Below are 27682 nucleotides of genomic sequence, written 5' to 3'. Positions count from 1 at the left end.
AAACATAAAATGTGCACCTTTAGTGGCGCTTTTTGACCGCCGCTATACGTTTTTTTTTTTTTTTTTCCTAGTGAGTTTTAAAACCACTATTTGCTAATAAACAAATGGTTCACAAACCTGTTACAAAGAACCTGTAATAGTTTTAGCTCTACTAACAAAATACCACAAATGTAACTAATTAACAACACCACAAATATCTTGAAACTAACATAATATTAACATAAAAATATATTATCAAATACATAACATTATCTATAACCACCATCTTAAAATTAACAAAAAAAAAAAAGATGTGGTCCTTTGAATAAAACAACCGCCCAAATTAATCTAATCTTATAATCAAAGTTCCAAAGTGTTTAAAAATATCCTTCAACACTTGCAAAAAATGCGGTTGTTCTTCCATAGTTCTTTGTACACAAAAAAGTCCAAGAACTCTAAGATAAAACTTATAAGCTTCTTGGTTGATGAGATGCGGCTGATGATTTGGAGAGAGCTGGAGATTGTTCGATCAGAGGAGCATCCTACATACAAAGTATGATTACTTAATAAGTGCGTATAAATGAAATAGAATGACAAGAAAATATTACCAAGGTAAAAAATGGGAACAAGTTAAATGAAGACATGTTTCTTGATCTTTTAGGTTGACCATTATAGTTTGTCTTGATCTTTTATGGGAGGACCACCTCTCTTTGCAGCTTCCTAGTTTTGAAATTACAAAGCAGAGGCACAACAAGACAACTGATGGGATCAAATCAAAAGGATTGGTGTTGGGAGGTCCCTTGATATAGAATTCAAAGAATGCAAAGGTGTCACCACATAATTCCATAAACATCTATTAATAACATGGTGCTTCTAGAAATCTTTTTCCTTCACCGCCGCCCTTTATCAATGTTACAGATCAATAAATTCATACCATCACAATTCACAAGTAAATACTAATTATTAAATCAATAAATATCTTTCCAGCTAATTACCACAAGTAAATATTAATTATCAACCATACATTTAGCATTCCTTTTCTACTCCATATAAATGGACACTCAAGTCATTTATCATACCTGATTGCATTGTGTAGAAATTTGTTGCATTTGTTGAAGCATGCGAGCCATTCTTTGCTCCATTCTTTGCTCCATTTCTTTGAATTGACTAATTTTTTCCTTCATTTTGTCAAAACCTACTAGTTTCTCCTCCATAGTAGCCAAGGAAGCCTTCAATTGGGCAACTTCGCTATCCCTTGCTTGACTTGATTGTATTTCACTGTCCGTGAGAATAGTCTTGCTACTTTGACCACTTGGGGTTGCACCAAATCCTACCCCACGAATGTGACCTTTGCGCTCTTTACCCATCACTTTGGCAAACACATCATCTGTTGACCATGCAATACTCCCACTTCTGTCAGATGACTGCAATTGATTCTTAGGGTCAACCAACAATTCCTTCATTTTATCCTGATATTTGAGTTTGAACAAAACAAAAAAAAGTTAGAAATCATATAGTTAAAATGACCCTACAACATATATATATATATATATATATATAGGATAGGACAAGCAAGCACCAATAAAACCCAAAACGATGCAAAAATTATTCACACAAAGTTAGTGTACCCCTCACCACAACCAAAGGCACCAGTGCCAAAATTGTTGGTGCTACTTTGCCACAACAACCAGTAACTTTTAAGAGAAAATTGACATTCTACAAGCAACTCACCACATGAATCTCTCTCAAAAAAAAAAAAAGGAAGTCATATACATCCACTGGATATGCTATAATATAACAAAGAAACTAAACATAAAAGCCTCAACTTAGTAAGAATAACATTTCCACAATAAAATGGAGTTTGTTATGTAATCCAACAATCAAATGACCCCACAATAAAGAGAAATGTCTATTGGCTAACATCAAATTGAAATATATCAATTTAAAATTTAAAAGAATCATTCATAACAATTATCATTGATTCAAAATAGTTACGCAAGTGTTCAAACAACCACATGAGATTTCATCTTATGCTTGGTTTTTGTCAGAAAAGACATTCTGGTTATACAATATTTTGCAAGAACTAAGACTTGAATTATTTGAACAAAGCTCATCTTTGAGACAACTTTGTAAGGGAAAACTATAATATTGTTTCTTAAATTCCTATTTTGTTTACGCCCAACTACAATGCAGAAATTACTCACCATTTTTTCTTTCATTACAGGATTAACTGCAGATCCATCTTTACGAGTACGTAGAATTTGAAATAATATTGCACGCTCTATAGGATGTCCATCCGTTTTTGCCTATATTATGAACATCATATTTATGTAATGATAAATATTGGTTTCACATAAACTTAGGAGAAGTCAAAATCATTTAAAAAATAGTCATAATACTTATTACCTTTTTTGCAGCGTGCATAACATAGCCACACGAACCACCAGTATGTATGTCATCTTGTTTAGAACGACGATCCTTATTCTTATCTGACTCTATCTACATTCAATAAAATTACATGTTTATATACAATATGCTTTAAGTATCTAAAGCCACTTTTAGCTAAAGCCAGAATGCTCAAAAATATCATTTGGTATAAAAGAATGAGAGGAACTGCATGCTAAAGGTAATAAGTTTTGGCTGAGCATCTCTTATCATGGAGTGAAGAGACCCAAGTTTCCCATACTATTTCATTTACAGGAGCATAGCATGTCTGTACCTTCCATTTGGACTAGAAGCTTAATGATTGATATAACTGTACTGATTTAATGATGAATACTTTTGATAAATGAAAACTAGGCGCTTTTAAGAAAACTAACTCATTTTAAGAAAAATCATTATAGGCCAAAGCAAAAAATCTTAAAAGAAAACTAGAACCTATTAAAAAAATCTCCACACCACACACTTGCCTTTATTTTTGAACCTTGACAAACCAACATTTACTCCAAGATTTCTACCAAATTAAACAAATATGAAATATGAAACACAACTTCTCATATATACCAGTTTCACAAAAGGCCCACATAAAGGTTCTAGCTAATCCTATCTTAAAGCAATCCAATATGTATTCTCTTAATTTCTCAATAATTATTCTACTTTTAGTATGATCAATGATGGAAAAGAGAGAGAAAACAAACATACCACTGCATCATCAGTATACCAATGATCAACAAGTATATCCCAATCTTCTGATATGCATTTCCTAGGTCGGTTGCTCTTCACCCGTGCTTTGTTTCTTGAATGCGGTATATAATGCTTAGCCTTCAGCCTACACTTATGATCTCTCCAAGCCTTCCCAATTTTTTGTAAGGTAAATTTCTTCAAACCCTCATATGCCTTAGGATTATCAAGGACTTGGTATTTTCGCTACAATCAAATAGTTAAGTTATCAAATTATAAATGTTTTCATGCTAAAATACTTATGTAAAACCTAGTACTAAATGTCATAATTACAAATATTATAACTTCTTTAATACCTTTACAAGACGCCAACACTCTTCTTTAAGTTTTTCTGGCAAGGCCTTCCAATCAAGGTATTTAATCGGGCACATGTGGGGTTTCCGTGCAATCGTACCCAAGAAACCAGTGAAAGTCCTCGCCCCCTCATCAACCGGCTGATGCATACTATTTAGTGGCAACTCAATTTCTTGGTCATCGGGAAGATCCCAAATTTCTAAGTACTTATTTGGCCCGCGAGTGACACGTATAGCTGGTTGCACATCTGATCCTAAAAGGAGAAAATATCAATCAATATCAAACAACAAAACATGCAAAGCTAAGGATGAATCTAAATATTCTATTAAACAAGTGGTCATTATATGCTAAAGAATATAAAATATTAGAAACATGCTGACAAACTAATATATTTCAAGAAACAAACAAATAAATTTTGGGACGTGGATTGCCCCACCATGTCCATTTAGGTTTGTAGAGAGCAATGTTAGTAAAATAGTGATCCACATGGACATGGACTGCCCCACCAACCCATAATATCATTTTGGGACATGCATAAACATTAGACATAAGCAAGGAATTTGAAAAGGAAAAAAGCAAAATAAGGACAATTTATAAGGCCCTAAAAAGCCCAGTCTTGATTTATTTTATCAAGGCTTGCATTGGATTTCAATACTAATGGAGTCTTTGTCACAGCCTTGATCAACGCCCAACCAAAACCACGAACCCACGTCTACTGAATACATGTACAGTGTATGGAAAAAAACACCTTTTTCGTCCACTTATGATTCATGATCATATCTATTTATCAAAATTATCAATTTCGTCCACTTCTTAGCATGGGTGGAATATTATAAATAAATAACCTTCAAATAATTGTGGTTTAGTCTTAACATTGATTCAAGCCAGCAAAGAAACAGGTAAATGGGAAAAGGTAGCTTCAAAGTTCATAAACAACTACAATTTACCTAAACTCAAAAGGCAATGCAATAAAGAAATGAACAATAAGACAAACCGCATAACCAACACCGAAGTGCCATACCTTGAGTAAATCTACCCATACCTTCTGTATGAATGGTAAACTTTTGAGTAAAAAGCTCATACCTTGTGTAGAAGCTTCATGCGTTTCTTGGTCCCCCACTTCATTCGCATCTTGTGAAGAAGCTCTTTCCAATGTTACACTCTTGGGACGTGTGCGCAAATTTGCCTTTCGCCTTGCCATTTCAACTGTCAAAGTCTAAAATAAACAAGCATATAAGCACAATGATAAGTTATGGTACAAGCAATTGCAAATACAACAACTCCAACTACTTTCAACACTAAAACAACACAATTTATTATATAGTCATGCAATTCAACATTAGAATTTAACAAATACAATGTTGTAGGCTTAAGTCAAGATAACAGGTTTAAATATCATAAAAATAATAATAATAATTTCAAGCCCCAATTAGATAACATGTAATAAAATTACTATAAAGTTCATCATAATAGCAAAAATAATATATACTTAATAAAAAGGAATGTATTTGTCACTTTAACATTCATCCATTCTATGAAGTTCAATGTAAGTTGTTACAAAACAACTCAGTTAAATAACATGTTAAAGAGACCTTTTTTTTCCTTTTCTTTTTTTTCCTATTAAGCAATAATGAATTTCGTAAAAGAATGTGCAAGAAGGGACACAACCTAATCATCATTGGACCCATCATCATTGGACTCATCATCATTAAACTCATAAACATCATCACTAAGTTCTTCATCATCAATAAAGTCTTGTTCAAGCAATTCATTCTCACTAATCAACGGTGTATCATAAATGATTCCTTCTTCATCAACTCGAGTCCAAGCATGGTTATCATTTGCATCATCACATGCATCATCATATGCATCATCAGTAGTTACATTATAAGGGACATTCTTCATATATGTATCCACTTTATCGTCGTCATCATCATCATCATCATCTAAAGCTTGAACACCAACATCAAACACCTCCCTAGGTTTTGTTCTGAACACCACCACCCAATCTTTATGTCTCACATCCTCCACATAAAACACTTGCGAAGCTTGAGATGCTAATACATAAGGTTCGTCAATCAATTGATCACTCATGTGTATCAATCTTGAAAAATTGACAAGGGAAAATTCAAACTCATCTTTTTTGCATCCTCTCCCACTAATAATATCAGCCCATTGACATTTGAATAATACATATCGATACTTGTCAGAGTAATTCAACTCAATAATATCGATTAGTACATCATAATAAGTAGCATCATCTTCAGTAACAACACAAACTCTACTATTTTGAGTTTTCCTAGTTGCCTCAAAATCTTTAGTGTGAAACTTCAAACCATTTATAACATAACGCTTAAACCGTTTTGCTTTATTATTTGGATATCGAACAAGCCATCTAACTTTATCAAAAATTTCCTTTTTCTTAGAGGCATCCATTGACATCACCTATTATAGAGAAAGACTTTTATTATAAGTATGTTATTTAAAGTGTTACAACCGAAAATAATGCTATATATATATGCTTTACTTACATATTCCCTAAACCAACTGTAGAATTTCTCTATATGCTACTTTTGAATAACATTGTCAATCACATAAGAAGGGAAACCAGCCTTGATCTTCACTATGTGTTCACTATGTACACAAACGTGTTAGTGTTAAGTTAGAGTATTGCATTGGAATGCCATTAAAGGATACGCAATGACATATCACTTACTCGCGAAATGGGGTGATTTCTTCACAATTGAATAGCACATAACGATATGCTTGGATCCATGAATTTGAATCTAGTGTAATGCTCATCACCGCACCCATGGATTCCTCAACATTCCTTATAGGCCGATTGAATGCAGTTTCAACAGATTTAAAATAGTGTGAACAAAATGTTAAGCATTCCTCTGCTATATACCCTTCTGCAATGGAGCCTTCTGGATAAGTTTTATTATGCATGTAATACTTAAGCCTTGACAAGTACCTATTGGAAAACCCAAGATCAACAACGGGAAATTGGTAAGTTAAAAAAAAAAAAAAAAAAGGGATAATTACACATTACCCACATGTGGTTTACCTCTAATTTTAAGTGCCTACCCGTGGTTTGAATTTTGACACTTTGCCCACCTGTGATTCTCACCGTTATTGTGCCGTAACCCACCTCTCTACTTTCCGTTACTCTAACACAGAAAATGTAAAAACAAAACCCCAAACGGATCAAAACACTCCTCACATGAAGAACATACACAAACACATGAAGAACATACACAAAGCTACTGTTAACAAAAGTTTAACAGCCCTACTTTTATATTTATTTATTTAAATAATAAATTGATCGAAGTGGCGACATATTTTCTTTTAGTTACCTAAACTAGCCAAAAGTTGTAATCAATTCCAGAACTTACTCATTCTCAAAAAAAAAAATTCCCAGAACTTAGCAAAAGTCTCCACTCACTTGAACGTGGATCGATCAAAGCCATTAGCAAAAGTCTCCACTCCCTCTTTCCAACTCCCTCCTTCTCTTCTTCCCCACCGGTCCCAACTCCGACCGGCTCGGCTTCTTGCTTCTCTCTATCAAAGCTTCCCGTTTCGACACCTGGGGCGCCAAAGACGATGAGGTTTTACACGAAAGTACCGGATTCAGCGGCGACGAAACCGCACCCTTCTTCGAGTTCTTGGGAGCGGCATGGGTCAATTGCATGGAGTTCGGTGTGGATCTGATCGGTCCACCCAAAACACCTAGAATCCGAATCAAAACCCGACAAAGACGCCAAATCCCGATGCCACCACTCGGTTTCACTGCCTGGGTTTGTGACTTGTTTGCAGTTTTGGTGGATCAGCAGTTATGGGTTAGAGTTTGTGACTTGTTTGTGATTTGAAATGATATGGGGTGTTTAAGAGTGTTTGCTTTTGGTGGTTCACGCGCCGTGCAAGCCGCTCTTAGCTCGTAGATCGGAGAGTAGTTTCTGGGTTTGAGAGGTAGAGAGACTTGATGATTCGAGTTCGGGTTTCGAGAGGCGTGTGTTGGGTCCGGGTTAGATCGAGACGCAGAGAGCAGAGGAGTGGTGGTGGTCTGTGTGTGTCACGGTGGAGCTTGGATGATGCTTCGATTCCTTTAGGGAGCGGCGTGGGTCAATTGCATGGAGTTCGGCGTGGGTCTGATCGGTCCACCCAAAACACCTAGAATCCGAATCAAAACCCGACAGAGACGCCAAATCCCGATGCCACCACTCGGTTTCACTGCCTGGGTTTGTGACTTGTTTGCAGTTTTGGTGGTTCAGCAGTTATGGGTTAGAGTTTGTGACTTGTTTGTGATTTGATTTTGGGTTTGTGATTTGTTTGTGGTTTGATTTTGGGTTTGTGACTTGTTTGTAGTTTTGGTGGTTGGGGTTTGAGGTTGTGGGCGGTGGTGGCTATGGCAGTGGGTTGTGGTGGCTGGTGGCAGGGGCAGTGGGCAGTGGGTTTCGATTTTTTATTATTGATGATTTAGATGTTTTATTTTGGGTTCAACTTCCTGTAATTTTTCAGATTTTTGGTATGTTTTCATATTCAAGATTTGAGTGAAAGCGATATAGGTTTTTGAAATCTTACTGCTTCATACTAAACATATGTAAAGAGAAAAAAGTTTCATATGCCAAATTGATCTTTGCTTTTTTCATTGAAATTGATCTTTGCTTTTTTCAATCCATGTTTGTGTATGTTCTTCATGTGTTTGTGTATGTTCTTCATGTGAGGAGTGTTTTGATCCGTTTGGGGTTTTGTTTTTACATTTTCTGTGTTAGAGTAACGGAAAGTAGAGAGGTGGGTTACGGCACAATAACGGTGAGAATCACAGGTGGGTAAAGTGTCAAAATTCAAACCGCGGGTAGGCACTTAGAATTAGAGGTAAACCACAGGTGGGTAATGTGTAATTATCCCCAAAAAAAAAAAAAAAAACAAATAGACCAAGTTCCTATATGTGTTACCTCTCTATGGGATACATCCAACGATAATGAACTAGGCTAACAACTTTGGTTTCGCTAGCCAAATGCATGATTATATATACCATCACTGTAAAAAAAGATGGAGGAAATATCTTTTCCAACTCACACAATGTTACTGCAATTCTTTTCTTAAGAGCCCCAAGTTCTTTCACATTTAGTACTTTAGAACATATCTCCCTAAAGAAATAAGATAAGTCAATTAAATGCCTACTCACTTCAAGGGGTAAAGATCTACGTATTGCTATTGGAAAAAGTTGCTGCATTAAGATGTGATTATCATGGCTCTTCATCTCACTAATTTTGCGTTCTTTGAGTTTAACATAACATGAGATGTTTGAAAAATATCCGTCTGACACTCTTACATCTTTCAAAACTTGCAAAAAACCATCCTTTTCACTAGCATTCATATGGTAGCAGGCATGTGGCATACATGTCTGATCATTCCCAACCTTTTTCAAGTGAAGTTCACTTCTTATACCCATATCCTTTAAGTCTTGGCATGCCTTCAAGTCATCATTTGTCTTGCCATCCAAGTTCAACAATGTGCCAATCATGTTATCGGCTACATTCTTCTCAATATGTATCACGTCAAGATTATGACGCAACACATGATACTCCCAATAAGGCAAGGTGAAAAATATACTTCTCTTCTTCCACACAATTAAGACTTCCTCCCCTCTTTTTCTTTTATTGGTCAAATTAATTTTTTTCTTCCCAAACACATGATCGACTACAGCATCCCTTTGTAATATGATTTCCCCTCCGGATACTGTAATAGGAGCTGATCTTATATCAACATTTCCATCAAATGATTTTTTTTGCTTACGGAATCTATGATCACTATCCAAAAATCGCTTATATCCAATGTAACTAAATTTCCTTCCATATCTTAACCAACGAGACTGATTATCATAGTTACAAGAGGGACATGCAAGAGAACCCTTGGTACTCCAACCTGAGATATCACCATATGCAGGAAAATCATTTATGGTCCACAATAATGCAGCATGCATTTGAAATGATTTTTTGGAAAACACATCAAACGTTTCTACTCCAACATCTTATAACTCAAATTCTTCTACTAGGGGTTGTAAGTACACATCTATATCGTTCCCGAGTAAAGTTAGACCTGGAATCAATAATGATAGCATGAAATAAAACCTTTTCATGCACATCCATGGAGAGAGATTGTATGGGATCAAAATGACAGGTCATGTACTATGAGTAGTACTCATATTTCCATACGAGTTGAATCCATCAGCTGCTAATCCAAGCCTCACATTACGAGGCTCGGATGAAAACTCTTGGAGGAAGCATTAGTACTTTGTTGACCTTTAGACTCATTAATTTCCCATCTTGAAAGGTTACAATTTGGACAAGCTTCAAAGTTGGCATTCTCCTTCCAATATAAAACACAATCTTTAGGACATGCATGAATCTTCTTAGCTTCATAATAATCTTTTGGCAACTTAGCATTTAAAGGAAGAAAATCAAGCAAAAATTGCAGCAACATGGTAAATGATTTGTTGGTCCAATCATTAAGACACTTCAGGTGGTACAAATGCACAATAGCTAACAATTTGCTAAAATATTTACAACCCTCATAACAAAGTTGATTAGCATCTTCAAGCAATTTCATAAACTTAAGTGCATCTTCATTAGGACCTTCTGCAGGACCTTCGGTAGGTTGTTACACACTAGGAACTTCTTCCATTGGCTCAGATGTCATATCTTGTATGGGAAACATGTTATACAACATGTCACGAAGATCGGCATACTCTATTAAGTTTTCTTGGACATGACTAGAGGGAATTTCAGTAGAAGTCTTTGCAAACGATGATTCACCATTAAAAACCCAAGGGTTATAACCTTACAAATTCCTTTTGACACTAAGTGAGCATGTACAATATCTATAGGCCACGTATTTGTATGCACTCATTTTTTACACGAACATGAAATTGTTCCATCTGAATATGCATGGTTAGATGCAAAATTCAGAAACTGTTGAACTCCATCTAAATATTCTCGCGACCTTCTATTAGTAATTTTCATCCAACTCTTATCCATTGCTATAAAGTAATTTGCAAGAAATACCTATAATGTGATTTTATGAAAACACAAACCAAGAGTTAACATACATTTCATTTACACAATTTCACTTTAATTTAAGAAACAAATCATTTTTAATCATTCACTTTTAAATATGTTCCTAATCAAACAATGAATTTAAATGCATAGAGAAGTTATCAATACATTTGGTAACTATAACATCATTACTAGCAATATTCTTTAAAAATTGACATCTCTTTAAATATGCAATTCCATTTTAGCATTCCACATGATAGAGAGAAGTCATTAAAATGAATTAATCAAATAAAAACAACTCAACAACAATCATCCAATATTATACAAAACAGTCAACACTCCTAATATCAACTAAAACCACCTTATTACTCCATGCAAGCCACCTGCTTGCCCCAATTCAACAACCCACCACAAACAGAGAGAGAGAGAGATAGTACCTTAAGTCTTTCACCAACTTCACTTGCTTTGATCACACGAACTTATAGTGCCTCTTCTTTTTGCAATCTGTCAACAAGAAAAGAATATATATAAACCTAAGTTAATTTTCAAACAAAACTCACTTCAAAGCAATTCAGCTGAGAGTGAGTCACAAAGAAAGCATATCTAGAAACAACACACAAGTTTGTGTTGTACAAGATGAAATATAACAGCTTCAACTGCAAACTCTTGAGTTTGTATTTCTTTCAATTTCTAATAATGAACTAAATGTTACAGATTATGCAAAGAGATTCAACATGGATGGACAGATTCATACCTGGTAAGAAGTTTTTATTTTATAACCAGAGAAAAATAAAATTAAGGACAATTATAATATTGTTGTGTCATAATATGCAAAGGACTCTAGAAGTCATCACCATAATTGTGAGTGCAACACAACTGTTCTACACGGTTGCTATCCATGCTGGGGTTGGAAGTGTTTCATGAAGACCAAGACCCTATGGTGGAAGAGTTTAAGCTACAGTGCTTGTGTTGATTCTTTTTATAAGTGTGTATATCCATGATGATTGTGGAATAGTTCTGTGAGTGATTTTCTTTTTTTACCATGACTTGTATTAGAACCCTATTTGTTTTCACTTGTGTGTATGTTTGTTTCTAGATAATAATAATAATAATGAATACTCATTCCATCATATTTCTTTCTATATATTTCAAAAGTGAGAGAAGAGTGAAGTACTATTATTTAAGGAGGTATTGGTAAAATACAAATAAAAAATCAACTGTATAATTGTAAAGTCATATATTTGTGCCTTTTTTTAATATTATAAAATTCATTGATATATTATGAAACAACAACATTTTGATTAACTTCTTTTAAGTGTTTGTTTATTTTTCACTTGCCTTAAGTCCTTAAGTATTATTATTTTTAAAAAATTATTTAGTTACAGTTTTTTAAAAGTGTTGTACCTCATGATGTTAACTAAAGTTTTCCACACGATAACATTGACCAATGGATTGCAAATAATGTTGAATTTTCCAATGACAATTAAAATTGTTGTACCTAATAAATTGTATCTTTCTTTTTTTTTCATGAATGCATTCAATTTATCTTTTCATGTAATTTGCTTAATTATTTTTCATTATTACATTGAATAATTTTCTGATTTAAAAAAAAATTATTTATTTTTATTTAAATTAATGTGTGCATGTATTTCATTAATTAATTAGATAGATCATATTCAATGCACTTACATTTTTTTTTTCTAATAAATAATAATTTTTTTTATATTCTTACATAAAAGGTATTAGTCTTGATTTATTATTTTGAAAATTAAAAAAAGAATTTGAACCTTCTATCACACAAGAATAGCACAAAAGACTATAATGGGTGTTTGAAAGAGTAATTTTTGTCAAGAGATATATGTTTAGATGAGTTTTTTTTTTTGATCGACTTATTTTACTTCAAAAATAGATCATACCAAAAATATGAAGTTTTTAAAAATATTTCACTCATCTAGCTTTCAAATTTATTTTGTATAATCTTGAATATTTTTACATAAATTTGCAATAAAAATTTGATTGGTTATCAAACAATAGACTAATATCTTATTCAACATCTCCCTCCTACACAATTATTTTTCTTTTAAAATTTAATTAAATAATTATTAATAATTTAAAATTCCCCATACCATATTATAATTTTTCTTTTAATAATATATCTAGTGTCAAAAAATTTATCATAAGTTTATTCACAAGGATTGAATTAGCTATAGTTATGAGTTCATCTTCAATACAAGTTTATCATTTTATTGTGAAAAATTTTATATCACTAGCCATTTTTATTTTTTATTTGAATAAATCTCAGTAACTTACAATGAGGTTTGAGTTAATACCAATCAAATTTAAAACATTTCAAACGAACCAATTTAATTTCGGTAGAAAGAAACTCCTTCACTTCCCCTTTCAATTAAATGCACACTACGTACTTGTTTCTTTTGAAAATTATATATTGATGGATCAACAATTCCTCTATGAGTTCACGGACAAAAGCTCCTTTCTTAGTGTCTGTAAATAAATAAATATTGCCAACTCTCTCTTTTTTTCTTTCTTTCATTTTTTTTTTTTTCAAAATTTTATTTGGGATACTGAGTTTGTGGTTTGCAATGATTGAGGGAAGACAGACTCAGGGAGATTGAAGCTTCAACTTTACCTATTTTGGCCGGGGACTAAAGTCACTAAACCCAAGGAGAAAAAGCCACCGGCCCCTAATTTATCAAACCCTTCTTCAATATCTAAGAGGTACAAAATACTAATAGTCAATTTGTTCATTCTTTGTTGTTGTTTGGTAATGGGTTTTTGATAATCAAACTAGATGGTGGTTTGTTTCTTTTCATTTGAACTATTTACTGGTTGAGATTTTTACTGAGCCACACCGTTTTTGTAATTTATGATTTGGCTTTTGGTGAGTAATTTAAATATGTTACATGAGGATGTGATTAAGAAAATTAGTTGAATTGGGTACTATTTAGACCCTAAGGCAAAGACAGGTTGAGTAAATAATCATGGTTTGTTGGGCAGGTAGAAAGATCAATGAGGAAGAAGCTTGATCAATAAATCAAGCTCCTCTATGCCACATGTAATCGAAGCACAAACTCATGTATCTATATGGATTGGGTCACATTCAAAGCGCCAATGGAGGCAAAACTTTTGTGGGATTTGAAGTGCAAAGAGCCCAAGAGTAATTATATATTTTATTTTGAATTCATAGTGTTTGATAAAATGTTTGACAGAAAAATTTATAATTTTTATTTGGTTGTATGATGTAGCAGCCTATATAATTGACATGAGTGAAACAAATTAAACTAGCTACAGGTAAGAAAGTTGTTATTATTTTTAGGTGAATAATTTTCTTTTACCTATTGAGGGATTAAGTATTATTTGGTAGCAAAGTTTTAAAATAATCACCACAATCTACACATATCTATGTCCTACTAAATGATAGAAACTCAATTGTTAAAAATTAGCACACAAAAATAAAAAATAAAAATAAAATAAAATATAAAAAAACAATAGAACAGCAAAGGTACAAATTAAGAACTAAGTGGGCAGAAAAAATTATGTGGTGTCTCCATTATTTGAAAGTTAGCCTAAAATCTATATAAACTCAAGTATTAAAAAATTGTTAAATATATTATACAGGTACACCTTTGTTAAAAAATTGTTAAATATGTTGAATCATGTCTACCTCAACCATCATTGAAACTACTTGCTTTATTTACTTATTTATTTATTTATTTATTGGTCAAGTATCATGTACAGCTGTCCGCAAGAGCCTTGACAATATCAAAGTGTGTTTGTTGCTTTGCCTAGACATGAATCACTATGCAACCTTAGCACTACTATAGTTAAAATATTATTGAAGATGCTTCATAAGATCAATGCCTTAGTTAGACATTTCATATGACAAGGGATAGGTTGAAGGAGTTTGATATGCATAATGTATGCTTGCAATTAATTGGTTTACAATCAACTGATGGTTTGCAACAAAATATGCCTACATTATCCTAAGTTTCTACTATAATTGTAGGTAATTTTAGCAATGAAAATATCCACAATTTATGTTATAATATATGTACAAAAATTTCAAAAACCATTTTACATAAAAGTTTATAGCATTATCCGTGCAACGCGCGGGCAAGCTTCTAGTTACTTAAATTGCCAAGGCACATAAGAAAATAACCAATGCTATACCAAGAAATTATTTTTTGTAAGTAGCTGACCAGTTCTTATGGTTTTGCCTGTATTCTCTTCTTTGGCTCTCCTTTCCTCCTATTCTTTCTTGAGAACTTTCTGAAATAAAAGAATATTGGTTAAGTCTCTGTATAATGCTGAAAAGTAATAATATAGAACTCCATCTTAAAAGATCTTAATAGCAATTCTGCATCAAACCCTTTGACAATAACATTGTCATTATAAAGGATATCAAGTTAGGCAGAAAGCAGAAATACATTAACAAGATGAAAGGGTGAGGAAAAAAAGAGGGGGGGGGGGGGGTGATGTCCTTTTCTATGAATTGTGCACTAACATTAAAAATGCCAAATCAGTTCATCACGAGTCTTGTAGGTATATGGTATTGTCCAGTTCTCTCCACAGGAAGAAACTGGGTTCAAATATCCACATTCCCTACTTGTTGGAAGCAAACCAATTCTATAGTTTCTCCCACATTTGAATATTAAGGCATCACAATCAGATATTCATGTTGGGGTTTTAATTTCTTTGACCCAATCATTTCTTCTACCATACAAAAATAGGACCAATATTCAATTAAATAAAAAAGGGTTCAGATATCCTATTGGAATTTTATTTGTTCCATTTTTTGTCTGTAGCATTTGGAAGAGCAAAAAATTACTCAACAATTTCTTCATGAAAGAATAAGAAAAACAAGTTGCTTTCAGTTTTTAAAATCATATAATTAATCAATGAGTTACAAGGAAACAAAAAAAAGTTTATAACAAAAAACATGTCAAATCAAACTTCAAATAACCAAAAGTGATTGTGTTGTGTAGTGTGTTCACTGCGTTTCCTCGCTTCACTAGTGCCTGTAAAAAGGAGAGAGAGAGACTTATATTATAAAAAATATATATGGTGTAAATACTCCCAGATAAACTATACTAAACTGAAAAAAGAATACATACAAAATTACCAAAATTCCAATAACAAAAAACCAAAACAATCTTCTACATCTTATTCCAAAGACCCATATAAACTTCAAATAATTTTTCCCCAGAAAACTAAACCCAATTTCTTTACAACAACAACAACAACAACAACCAAAAAAAAAAAAAAACCAAATCATCAAACATGTCAGCTACAGAAGAAAACAAATTAATAACAACCAAATAACTGAACAAACAACAAAGATTCTGTAATCTTCTACTTAGAGCATTAGCAGAAAACCATACACACTAACAGGAAAAAAAAAAAAAAAAAAAAAAAAGAACTGCTATAAATTATAAGCTCTAACTTCCCCCAGTCTAGTAAAAGAGAATGCTCGTTCCACTAAATGAGTCCTTATAAACTCTCATGATTGAAGTCAGTCCGGAAACCTTACAGCTACAATACTCTCTAAATATGCTCTAATTACTCCAAAAGGCATACTTTAAAATTATCCAAGAAATTCCTCATCATGTAATAATTCTATTGCTAGTACTTTCAGGTTCAGATGTAAAGCAGGCTGCTTTTACATTATCATTCATGTAGATATTTCATGCCATATTTTTACAATACAAACATGAAACCAACACATATATTAGAAGTATTAAAGTATTACTTAGCCTAGGTGGAGCCTAGCAAAAATTATTTGATAAAATAATGAACATTAACCATGGGTCACAGTGTCAGTGGAGCCCAGAAGTATTCAAGAAAAACTTAGCCTCGAGGTCTAAGTCTTACTTTTATCATGACAAATATGGACCTAACATGAACTAGAAATTTTGGAGGTTTTCAATTATCTTAAATATGCAAGGATATTGGTTGATTACTGAATTGGTGTCTAAACTAGCCACAACGTAGGAACATTCATCATTAATAATGGTCAAGTGACTGAGTTTAACTGAAATTTTGGTCATTAAGAACTGGGACAATAAGCTTATACTTCTCAAAATTGTAGTTCACAAGGTTAACTGGCTTATGAAACACTCTAGAATTTAAGTTGACAGGAACCTTAAAATTTTAAGAACCAAAGATCAAATCAAAACTAAGGCTACAAAACAGAGCACCCATGTTCACTTGTTGTTAGCTTTTACACAACTGAGTTGACAATCTTATGACAAAATCAAACTCATTATATGCTACACTAGTATTTTGAGCATTCAAATGCAATGGACAACCCCACATACTTATACCAAGTAATGCTACCATCGTAGCCATGAGTCTCACAGTAACAGCCATTGTCCCCAACAGAAAATTTTACTGACTCCCTGAAAACCAAAGATTTAATCTTCAGCCCCGCTAAAAAGATTTGTGAAAACATGACAATAAATATAATACAAATATCATGTGTTTTTCAGGAGAAAATTAAAATAAAAGAATTTTAACACATGGGATTCTTAAAAATATCAAAAGATACCTAATCTTAAAAGTTGACCTATAATTTATCCAAAAAAAAAAAAAAAAAAACGTTGACCTATAATTTGTGAAATTGGTAACAGAGTTATCCAGTTTAAAATTAGGTAGTTACAGTGTATCCTCTCCATATACAAATCTCACGTAGCAGTCTGTAGTACACTGTTTTATCCCGAAAAAGAAAATCTAATATGTTGATGGGTACATACTAAAAAACAAGTGACCCCTACTTTTATTTATTTCCTAGGAATACAGTTTCACAAGGAAATTTCTTTTCTCAAGAAAAAAAAAAAAGATAAGAAATTTACACCTGAAGAGATACCTCTTCTTAACATGAAATAGCTCATTATATGCTACACTAGTATTTTGAGTATTCAAATGCAATGGACAACCCCACATACCTATACCAATCAAACTCATTATAAACTCATTGTATTTTATACAATGAATTAACGAAATTTTATCTTTTAGAAATCCATGAAAACAGAAGTTATGTCACTTATAGAACATGAAAAATGTTTTGTATGAAACAAAGGGAAAATGATCAGAGACTTCATCACAAATTCTTTCCCAACTGCCATATGTGCAAGAAGAGCAAACAAACAATAAGGCAATGCAACTCGACCACCAAATACCATGGGGCGGGGGCAATTATTGTGACTCACCCCCTGAGCGTGGCCATAGGGGCACTCCCGCTAGGAAATGTTGAATTGAGCCATAACTACTATGGTTTGAGATGACCATAAGCCTCACTCTAGCATCTCGAGAGAGCTAGTAATCAAGGGTTCCTCAATAAGGATACCCATATTCCTCCCAAGGTACTCTCTGGACTCGAACTAGGGACCACAAATCTGATTCACGGATTGCAACCATCAGGCCACCCCCTCTCGAGGCGTTAAATCCATCCCATACCACATCGTATCTGTGAGTGTTATACTTTTTCTGGCTAATTATTAATTACATGACTGAATTTGCATTCCAAGCGCAGAAGAAGAATCCAGTGATGTAAACGACGAGATGTCCTTTTCTCGAGAAAAAGTAGTTCCAAGAAAATGCAATCCTTAAACACATATAAAAAAGGATTGTACAGGGACTAAGAGCCAGCACATCCAATATTTTATACATACCATAATTCATAAACCTGAATAAGTGCTGACCACATTGTTATATTCAAAAATATTTTTTTTTATTGCATATTTCAAAAAAAGGTTAATTAAGTTTGTTAAGAAATATTTTGCTTCATGTGAAGAATAATAGTACTTAAAAAAAGATAAAAGTTTAAAAATTAGTTCTCAAGGGTCCAATAACCTTTTTCCTTTTTTTTTTTTGGAAAAATGCTTGTTTATTATTATTTTTCCCACAAATCAGTGAAATAATTTTAAAATCTTGGTTTTATTTTAGTACCTTGAGAACCATGTATAATATTTTAAATCTAATAGAGTTTAATCAACTTAATTGGTAGACCGAAATTATTAGTAGTTTTTGAGAAGGTTTGTGGCCTGTGTTTTGACAAAAGTCGTCATAACTTGTGAAATTTACAAAGCAAATAACTTGTAACTAGAGGAAAATGGGGGTTATAAAAAATTATATATTAGCTGAAAGATGATAAATTTTGAACACAAGAGGATTTTGCCATTTTAGGTGTACGTGTGACAGACGGTGTGAGGAAATTGATTGCAAACTCAAAAAAAAGAAAAAAAAAAAAGTGATGATAATCCAATCAGACTGTTTTACTGCAATAATATTTTACATACATACATTATATTCATAGATGGCGTTGGGTACTTCCAACCATGCCTAAATAAGCTAAATTTTATTCTTGAAATTTATTAGTAAAAAAAAAAAACAAACTGACACACATTCTTTTTTTTTAATAGCTAAACTTCAATGTCATTCATATGAAAAAGAGGATACTGCAGCTTGGGAGTCTACCACAGAAGCAGAGAGGATAACCTCAGGTAGATTCTCCTTGTTAAAACACAAAGGTAATGCAGAATTCAAAGCTAACTTTGCAGCATTATGTGCTGCAATATTACAAGACCTACGGACCCAAACAAAAGAGCAACTGAGGAAAACTGAAACAGAGTTGTACTGACACACATTCTAGATGCAATAGCTCTGGGCTCGGCTATATATATATATATATATATATTTTAGTACCTTCCATATAAGAGTCAACAAATACCAATTGCACCTGATGCAATTGGTATGGATGGTCAAGATTTAACGATGAAAATAAGAAGTAAAATTGATGGCAAGAAAAAAAAGAAACAAATAAATGTGAGGGACTTGGGTGTTCTCCATGGTACAATTGCATTTAGCAATTCCACCTGATCCAAACTCGTCACAAAGGCTCCAACTATAAGGAAAATAAGTGGTGAGAAAAGAACAATGAGAGCGGTCCAGCCTGGAGAATTGGTTATGATTATCAATGAATTAAAATAGCAGTAATAGAGGAATAGAGAGAATCCGGCTAAAGTCCAACCAACGAACTCGCTTGGTGGAACGAGGACAACCATTACTGCCATTGAGGACAAAAATATCATGGAATTAGAAATCATGAACAACCAAAAAGGGTATGTTTGCTTAAAAATGGCTGAACCTGCTCATGTGGTGCTGTGATATTCAATTTGTACAGATCATCTGGGTTACTGATTTCGGTCTGACAACAGGAAACTAGTGGGTTCAACCCATGACTAATTATATTGCATCTTTAATCATCACATTTCTAAAGGTAATGCATGCTGTGCCTTTCTCATTTCAACTCAAGATTTCCTTGAAGAAAAACATTAAGTATCATAGCCATCAGAGTTGTAAAATATTAACGAAAAACAAAACATTAGAAAAAAGAATGAGCATTGTTATTCTCGGAGCACTTTTTTTAAGTAACTCATTCCCTAAAATTTTTTTAGTAGCATCCATGGCTTAATAAAGTATCTTAGTGTCTGTTTCTTACTTCTTATTATTATTTTTTTGTAAGTGATAAAAATTTCACTATAGTACCAATGGAATTGGCTTGCTAGCTCTAACAATAGCGTTCCATAGAAAAGACTCCAATCCCTCCGCCCCCAAAGAAAAAAACATGATAATGAATAGCCATTGTTTTGACTTAATCATTATAGTTTGGCATAAATTCTCATAATGACAAGCTAGCAGAAATTAGTATAAGGACGAACAAGAAATTCAATTGGTAGTGGAGCTTTGAGAGAATTTACTGCATTTCATTAGTGGAGAAGATTAAATTTGAATAACAAAATTTTATTCAAAAGTTGAGTCATAAATCCAAAAAAGAAAAACCCAAGATTCAGAGAGAAGAGAATAAAGTTAATCTAAATCAAATTATTCACTGTGAAATTTAAACAAACACATAGAGGACAAACACAAAGATGTCAATAACAATGAACCAAGACAAAACCTTCAAACCCACATACCTATACCAATCAAACTCATTACAAACTAATTGTATTTTATACAATGAATTAACTTCAATTGGAATTCCTAGAACACCAGGTTGAACCATAGAGACATAGAACCCAGTCCCTACATTTGTATGGCTTAATTAGGGGAAAAGTAACCCCAGTTCAATCTTAATAGATTCTTTGTTAGTAACAATACGATATTTAAGTTCACTATTGAAATGAACAAGAAATCCACATTATAGAATTTCCATGCGTACATCACTTTCCTCTAAAATAAAGATAGTATACACTGTTTGACTCAAAATTGAAACAAAGCTGATATAAGATCAGTCATTATCATCCACATAAGAATTTCCAAAGAAACCCAACTAAGTTCTATGTCTATAGCTTTGAAGAAATGGTAAAATGCAGATACCCAGAAACCAAAACATCTAAAAAAGGCAATCTTTAACACAAATTGAAGCAATAAATGTACAAACAAAAATAAAAACAAAAAGCCATACCTGGAACTTTGCGAGCCAAGTTGGACAAAACAGAGTGGTCGAATTCAAAGCTCAAAGGAATGTTGATCGGAAAGGTCGATCAAGGTCTAGAGGGAGAGAGAGAGCTCGAACCTAGATTAGAGAGATCTCGGTAAGGGTTTTTGATGAGGAGCAAGCCGCTTCCAGTGGTGGCGGTGCCGGTTTGAGGTGATGAGATCAGGTAGCTCAAGCCATGGGTTTCTGTTAAGAGAGTTCGGATGAGAGAAATGGGTCGGGCTAGACCTGACCCATTTGTTTTTGGACCTAACTAGGCTTGATTTTTGGGTGGTGGTGGTGGTTGTGGGTGGTGGTGGTGGTGGTGGTTGTGGGTGGTGGTGGCTGTGGCTGTGGGTTTGTGGGTAGTGGTAGAGATGAGACAATGAAGAGATTTCCGAAGTGTGAGAGAGAGAGAGAGAGAGAGTGTGGGGAGGGGGGGGGGGGGGAGACTAATGAAATGGCTAAAAAAGAAAGGCGCTAAAAATGAAAAGGGACAAAAAAAAAAAACAGAGGGAAAATTTAAGACTAGGGGGGATTTAAGGGTCTATTGCGGCGATGTAGTACGCTGCGATATACTAGAACTATTACGGTGGGCCAATAGTTCTCATGTATAGCGGCTGGCCAAAAACGCACTACAGTAGGTGATATATAGTGGCAGTTTTTACACCCATCACAGCAGCTCGTTTTTCTTATAGTGTTACTCAAAATTTTTAAGAAGTAAATAAGAACTTGACTCCAAAAATCCTACTAAAACTTGAGTGAAAGTAGTGAGGAAGACATGATCTAGCATTGGAAAGATTATAAAGAATTTGTAGGTTTATATGACATTGGTCACAATTTTGTGATAAGGGAAGACTAACCCAAGTGAGCCTCTCAATGTGGCATGGACGTCGCAGGCTGGGCATGGTGCAATATTTGAATTATTTTTATTCTTTCCGAACAACTTTTTTCCCTTTCGAAATAGTATGAAAATTATCCTTCAATAGTTACATCTATTCTAAACTACTATGAATAGTTCTCTGTGAATCACTTTTATCTTCATATTTTTGTGCATATGAGTCATTTAGAAAGAGAGAAACATAATTCTATTAGCTGCATGTACATACAGCTTGGGGTGCCTATTCTGTTTATTGAAGTATATATCTTGGGAAACAAATGTCCAAAGAAAAAACTAAAGCACCATTGTGCCAATGTAATATTTCTTAAAAGATGTAGTGTTAAACACTAGTCTTCTTTCCATTAAGTTTCTTTAGATTTGTAAGCTTTTTGTTAACTTTATGTTACGTATGATTTGATATTTATTTTATAGAATCATAAATAATAAAAATAAAAATTCATTAAAAGAATTAATAAAATATATAATAAATACATTATTTTTATTAATAATTGGGTCGGTTTGACCAAGTCAATGCCTATGATATTATCTTAGTAAGGGTTTTCGCTTTTCACCTTTAGGCTGTGTTTGGTTCGTGTAAAAGTATTTCCATAAAGGAAAATGTTTTCATGTGTTTGGTTGCATTTTAAAAAAAATTTCGAAAAATATTTTCTGGTGTTTGGAAAAGAAGAAGGAGGAGACAAAACTCAGAAAAACACGGACAAAACCCAGAAGATCACGGCGCGATCTCGCGATCGACAACGCGATCTCGCGAAGCATCGATCGCGATCTAGCGAAGCATTATTCGCGTCGATCGCGATCTCGTTCGTGTCAATCGCGATCTTGCGAAGCGTCGATCGATGCTTCACAAGATCGCGATCAGCACGGTGCTTCGTGAGATCGCGATCTCGGATCACGATCGACGGCGCGATCTCGCGAAGCATCAATCGCGATCGGCGCGGTGCTTCGCGATTGAGGAAGCGATCGATGCTTCGCGAGATCGTTCTTTCTCTCTCTCGTTCTCCCTTTGCGCGTCTGTGAGCTCTCTTTGCACGTCCCCAGTTCCGGAAATCATTTGAAGTGAAAATAGGAACGAAAATGAATTTCCGTGGTCAACGCTGCTATTTTACGGTCAACTGAAAATGATTTCCGGAAAATTCAATTTTCCAAACCAACCAAACAGCCTATTTTACAGAAAATGATTTCCTGAAACCATTTTCACCCAAAACAAACACACCTTTAGTCTTTCCTCGTATGAAGTAACACTCCTCCCAATATTTCTCTATATATCTTTCTGTAGTAGTCAGAGAAAAAAAAAAAGTAAAAGAAGGAGAAAAAGAGATACATTGATATGAAATTAGAGAAACAGAAAACATATATACGTAACATTTGTTATGAGTGCTCCTCTTTCAACAAGCACGTCGCAAGCTAATGTGTTGTAGGATGCTTAATACTTTCTCCATACGTAATCAAATTTCTAATTTTCAGTTCAAAACTTTTAGTTTGCCTTAATTAATGAACCCTTAAAATTTGGTTTAGTTAATTAGGCAATTTAAAATTAATTAAATCTCTAGATAACCAATCACACCTAATATAAAACCAATAATTGATGGTGACTCATAAAATAAAAGTAAGAACAAAGGACTTACAAATACACACCTCTCCCTAGAGACACAAGTACACAAAGAGTCACGTCATAAAGGACTCAATGTGAAACCAACCAAGAGAAATTCTTTTGGCGTGTCCACAGCATTGCAAAGATGTGTATGTTGTCTAAAAAACAATGTTTTCCCAAAAAGCTGGCAATGACTTTGATTTTGAAATGCAGGTTTTTTCCCGTTCTCAAAAACGCAAATTGTTAAAAATCGTGATCCAGTAAAATGTGAAATTATCATATGTTTTAATTTTGTGATACTTACCTTTTTGTGGTCATTTTAGCATAGAGTTTTGATAATTTTCATTATTATGAAATTATATGTAAATATTTTATATTAATAATTAGTGTGTCAATTGAAACCTTAATATAGTTTTAGCTAAAGTAACTAACTTGGTATATTTTAGCTCTATTGGTGCTAAAAAGCTATATTGGTATATTTTAGCTCCCCATACACAAAAAACAAGCCCCAGCAATGGAGCTATAGTTATTTTTTTCAGCTATAGCTGTGAGCAAAAAAATATATATAATTTTTTATTCTGCCGGCTCCTTTTTTTATTCATTCTTTCACACCATGCCTCTCTCTCTCTCATTCACTCTCCTCTCATCTCTCTCTGAACTCATCTCTCTCATTCACTCTCCGGTCTCTCAAGCTCGTCAACGTCGCCGACCCATAAAGCTCGACTCATCCTCATCTCTGAACTCATCTCTCTCATTCACTCTTCTGTCTCTCAAGCTCGTCAAAGTCACCGACCCATGAAGCTCGACTCATCCTCATCCACGACATCACCGAAGCTCCCTCATTCACTGCCGCTGATCGCCTCAGACCCACGCCGCCAGCCGCAAGCCACCGTTGCCGCCCATCTCTCTATTCTCTTTGCTGTGATTGAGTTTTTTTTTTTTTTTTTAAATTTTTTTATGTATTTTCATATGGGTTTGGTGGCTGTGGTGGTGGTGGTTGATTTTGGCTATGGTAGTGGTGGTGGATGATTTTGACAGTGGGTTTGTAGATTTTGGTTGTGGTGGTGGTGGATGATTTTGGCTTTGGCAATGGGTTTTGTGGTTTATAGTTGTGGTTGTGGTTGTCATGGTTGGTTGTCATGGCTGGTGGTTTGTGGTGACCGGTGGTGATGGGGTTGTGATTGTGGTTGTGGTTTTGTTTTTTTTTTTTTGTTTTTTTTTGTTTTTTTGTTTTCCCTATGTTGTGTTGTGGTTGCCAAAGTAGAGTGGTGGTTGTGGCCGATGGTGGTGGTGGTGGTGGTGGTGGTTGTGGGTGTAGTTGTGGCTGTGGCTAATGGTAGAGGTGGTGGTGGTTGGTGCTGTGTATGTTTTTTTGGGTAGTGGGATATATTATTTTATTGTAGGAGATATATTATTTTATTGTGATGTTTATATTATTTTATTGTGTTAAAAACTAAAATAGATCCACTGTTGTAGCATGTGTGTAGGTAAAATAGATAAAGTAACTTTTATTGGTGTCAAATAGCTAAAATTATAGATCTACCACTGTGGATGCTCTTAATAAGTCATATGAAAGAAACACATGCATTAATTTTACAAAGTGTAATACATACATGTATTAAGTCACTTTAGGTAACCACAATGTGCAGTATGTAAATTTTACAACATTAAAACAGAAAATTATGATGCACAATCAAAATAATGAAAAGAAATGTTAAACTTACTTTAAATTATATGAAACTTTTGATAATAGAATTTAGTTGAATTAAAACTTTAAATTTCTTGAAAAGTAATATAAGTTTGATAAGAGCATTTACAGTAAAGATGTCAAATTTTTTAGCATTTATCAACTCAAAAAGTCACTTTATCTATTTTAATAACTCTCTTTACAATACACTCAACATCAAAATTTTTATTTTTGACATTAAGGGTTTATTTGGATATCGCTTATTATTGAAAACAGAAAATTGAAAATATTGTGCCAAAATAATTTTTAAATGTGTGAATAGTACTGTAAGAGCCATTTTTAAAGTTGATTTTGTCAAATTTCGTACTTACGAGTCTCATAAACAGTACATAAGATCCACCATTTAAAATGCAAACATGAATGGATTTCAGCTGCATCCAAACTCATGCTAAATAAAAACTATTCATTTTTATTTAGTCATTTCTCTCTTCCCCTTTTCATTTTTTTTTTTTAAATTCATTTTTCTCTCTCCTTTACTGTCACTCTATCTTCTTCTCTTCTCTTCGTATGCTTCTCACCACCTCTTTTCGTCTGAAGCAAATCCACACACCCATCCGGCGACCTCCATAAACCCATAACCACAAGCCTGCATAAATCCCAAAAAACCACCACAAACATCCACAACCCCCTTCCACCAGATCTGAAAATCTCACCGAAACTCCATGGTTGAAACTCCCTTCAAGCTCTCTCTCTGAAACTCCTCTCATCCTCTCTCGACCTTGCAGATTCGAACGAATGGAGCCCCTTGCTCTAGCCACCTCCATGAACAGTGGTTTCTCTTTGCCAAAAACTTCCTAAACTTCTCTCTATCTCTCTTCCTCTCTCTAGACCGTAAACCCTCCCTTTCTTTTGATTTCGTTCAGACCCAAACCCAAAAAACCTTAAGGTTTTCTCTTCAATCTGAGTCCTAAGTTTGGAGGGAAGGAAAAAAAAAGGGTTAAAACTCTTTTTCGTCCCTACATTTTCACACGATTCTCACTTTGGTCTCTAATTTTTTTTTTTCACCGATTTTAGTCCCATCCTAAAAACGCGTCTCATTTTTGTCCCTGCCATTACATGAGAGATGGAATTCGCACAGTTGGCAAATGGCATAAGTTAAGAACATTAAAATAATAATATTTTTTTTTAACATTAAAAAATGCCACTTCAGCATTTAAATTTTAAAAACTAATTTATCAATTTTAACTAAATAAATAAATGAAAAACTAAAAACATAATTAAAAACCAAAAAACCCGTGAATCAAGATTTAAATGTATTTAGAACAAGAACAACAAAAATACAAGAACCCAACCCAAATTTAAATACAAGAACAACATTTTAGTCTTTCATTTTAAATAAAATAAAATTTTAGTTATCAGTTAATTATTTAAATAGTAATTGTTCTTCCTCCAAGAACATGGTTGCCCAGAAAATAAGAAATTCAAGATTTTCTTCTCTTTTCTTGCATTTTCTTAGCATCCAAACATTTTTTACTTTTCATTTTTTTTTGTAAGAAACTTGTTCTTCGTGTTCTTCATGAATTTTTGAAGCACTTAAGGCAATAGAAGTGAGAAATCAGAGTTGTGACTCAAACTGAATTAGTTCTCTCCTTCCATTTGGTGGGAAATTTTTAAAGCAACCAAAAAAAAAAAAAAAAAAAACTAAAATCCCGGAAACCATACCGTAAACAGAGCCTAAAACCCAAAAAAAAAAAAAAAATCTCTCATTTTCCACTCACCCAAAACCCCATCACAGCAAACAACAATATTCACAAGAAACTTCAACAAATAAGAACACCCAGCAACAAAGAATAACATTAGTAGAAAGAAAATAACCTTAATCTGTACCAAAACCCACATATATAGCTGAAGCCCACATCCAAGTTGTTTTTGAGATAAACCCAAATCTGAACCATTTTGAAACCAATCAACCACTACTCCTTTGAAACCCCAAAAATCAAAATCGACCAGAGAGCTTCAACCTTCAGCTCTACGCCCTCCATCGCCGCATCATCTTCCTCGTCCCTCTGGCCAGTCCTCCACCTCCGTCATGAGGCAGATCGGCCTTTTATTGATTTGGATCTTGACTCTTGACTTGCAGATCGGCCTTGTATTGATTTGGTTGTTGTCACGGCATGACTGGCAGCGGCCCAATGCAAAACCAGTGAAGTTGTGGATTTGAGAGGACAAGGGAGAGAGGATGGGATTGTGTGGGTTTGAGATTGTGTGGGTTTTAATGGAATGGAGAGGATGAAAGACTGAAATGTTGTTCTTGTATTTAAATCAGGGTTGTTTCTAAAAAAAAAAAAAGTATTTAAATCTGGGTTGGGTTCTTGTATTTTTGTTGTTCTTGTTCTAAATACATTTAGATCTTGATTCACGGGTTTTTGGTTTTTAATTATGCTTTTATTTTTTTTTTATTTAGTTAAAATTGATAAATTAGTTTTTTAAATTTAAA

The 27682-nt window shown here is 33.8% G+C and overlaps 1 protein-coding gene and 2 long non-coding RNA genes across 3 annotated transcripts; all 3 read right to left on the bottom strand.

The window, feature by feature from the left end:
* Positions 1–194: 194 nt before the first annotated feature.
* Positions 195–3602, bottom strand: LOC115951451. Its single transcript, XM_031068658.1, has 6 exons — positions 3456–3602; positions 3121–3345; positions 2386–2478; positions 2184–2285; positions 1059–1448; positions 195–521 (listed from the first exon to the last, which is right to left on the bottom strand). The coding sequence occupies exons 1-6, from the start codon at positions 3600–3602 to the stop codon at positions 447–449; spliced, it is 1032 nt and encodes a 343-aa protein (XP_030924518.1). The 3' UTR covers positions 195–446.
* A 57-nt stretch (positions 3603–3659) lies between these two features.
* On the bottom strand, positions 3660–6559 carry LOC115954104. Its single transcript, XR_004083827.1, has 4 exons — positions 6521–6559; positions 6170–6427; positions 4537–4669; positions 3660–3706 (listed from the first exon to the last, which is right to left on the bottom strand). It is a non-coding gene; the product is annotated as an uncharacterized LOC115954104 (long non-coding RNA).
* Positions 6560–10367: 3808 nt separating this feature from the next.
* On the bottom strand, positions 10368–21452 carry LOC115954103. The gene is made up of 5 exons (XR_004083826.1): positions 20995–21452; positions 15493–15547; positions 14729–14798; positions 10949–11015; positions 10368–10520 (listed from the first exon to the last, which is right to left on the bottom strand). It is a non-coding gene; the product is annotated as an uncharacterized LOC115954103 (long non-coding RNA).
* Positions 21453–27682: the final 6230 nt, after the last annotated feature.

This window comes from Quercus lobata, chromosome 7 (genome assembly GCF_001633185.2).
Source record: "Quercus lobata isolate SW786 chromosome 7, ValleyOak3.0 Primary Assembly, whole genome shotgun sequence".
Classification (NCBI taxonomy): domain Eukaryota; kingdom Viridiplantae; phylum Streptophyta; class Magnoliopsida; order Fagales; family Fagaceae; genus Quercus; species Quercus lobata.
The sequence above is the reverse complement of the archived record's forward strand: the minus strand, read 5'-3'. Positions and strand labels throughout refer to the sequence as shown.

Bases quoted from the DNA above. Each gene is read 5' to 3' on its own strand.
- LOC115951451 (XM_031068658.1), bottom strand. From the start codon at position 3,602: ATGCATCAGCCGGTTGATGAGGGGGCGAGGACTTTCACTGGTTTCTTG. The intron at 2,286-2,385 runs GTAATAAGTATT...TTCATAATATAG, and splicing joins TTATGCACGCTGCAAAAAAG to GCAAAAACGGATGGACATCC. The intron at 522-1,058 runs GTATGATAAATG...CTTTGTATGTAG, and splicing joins TTTCTACACAATGCAATCAG to GATGCTCCTCTGATCGAACA.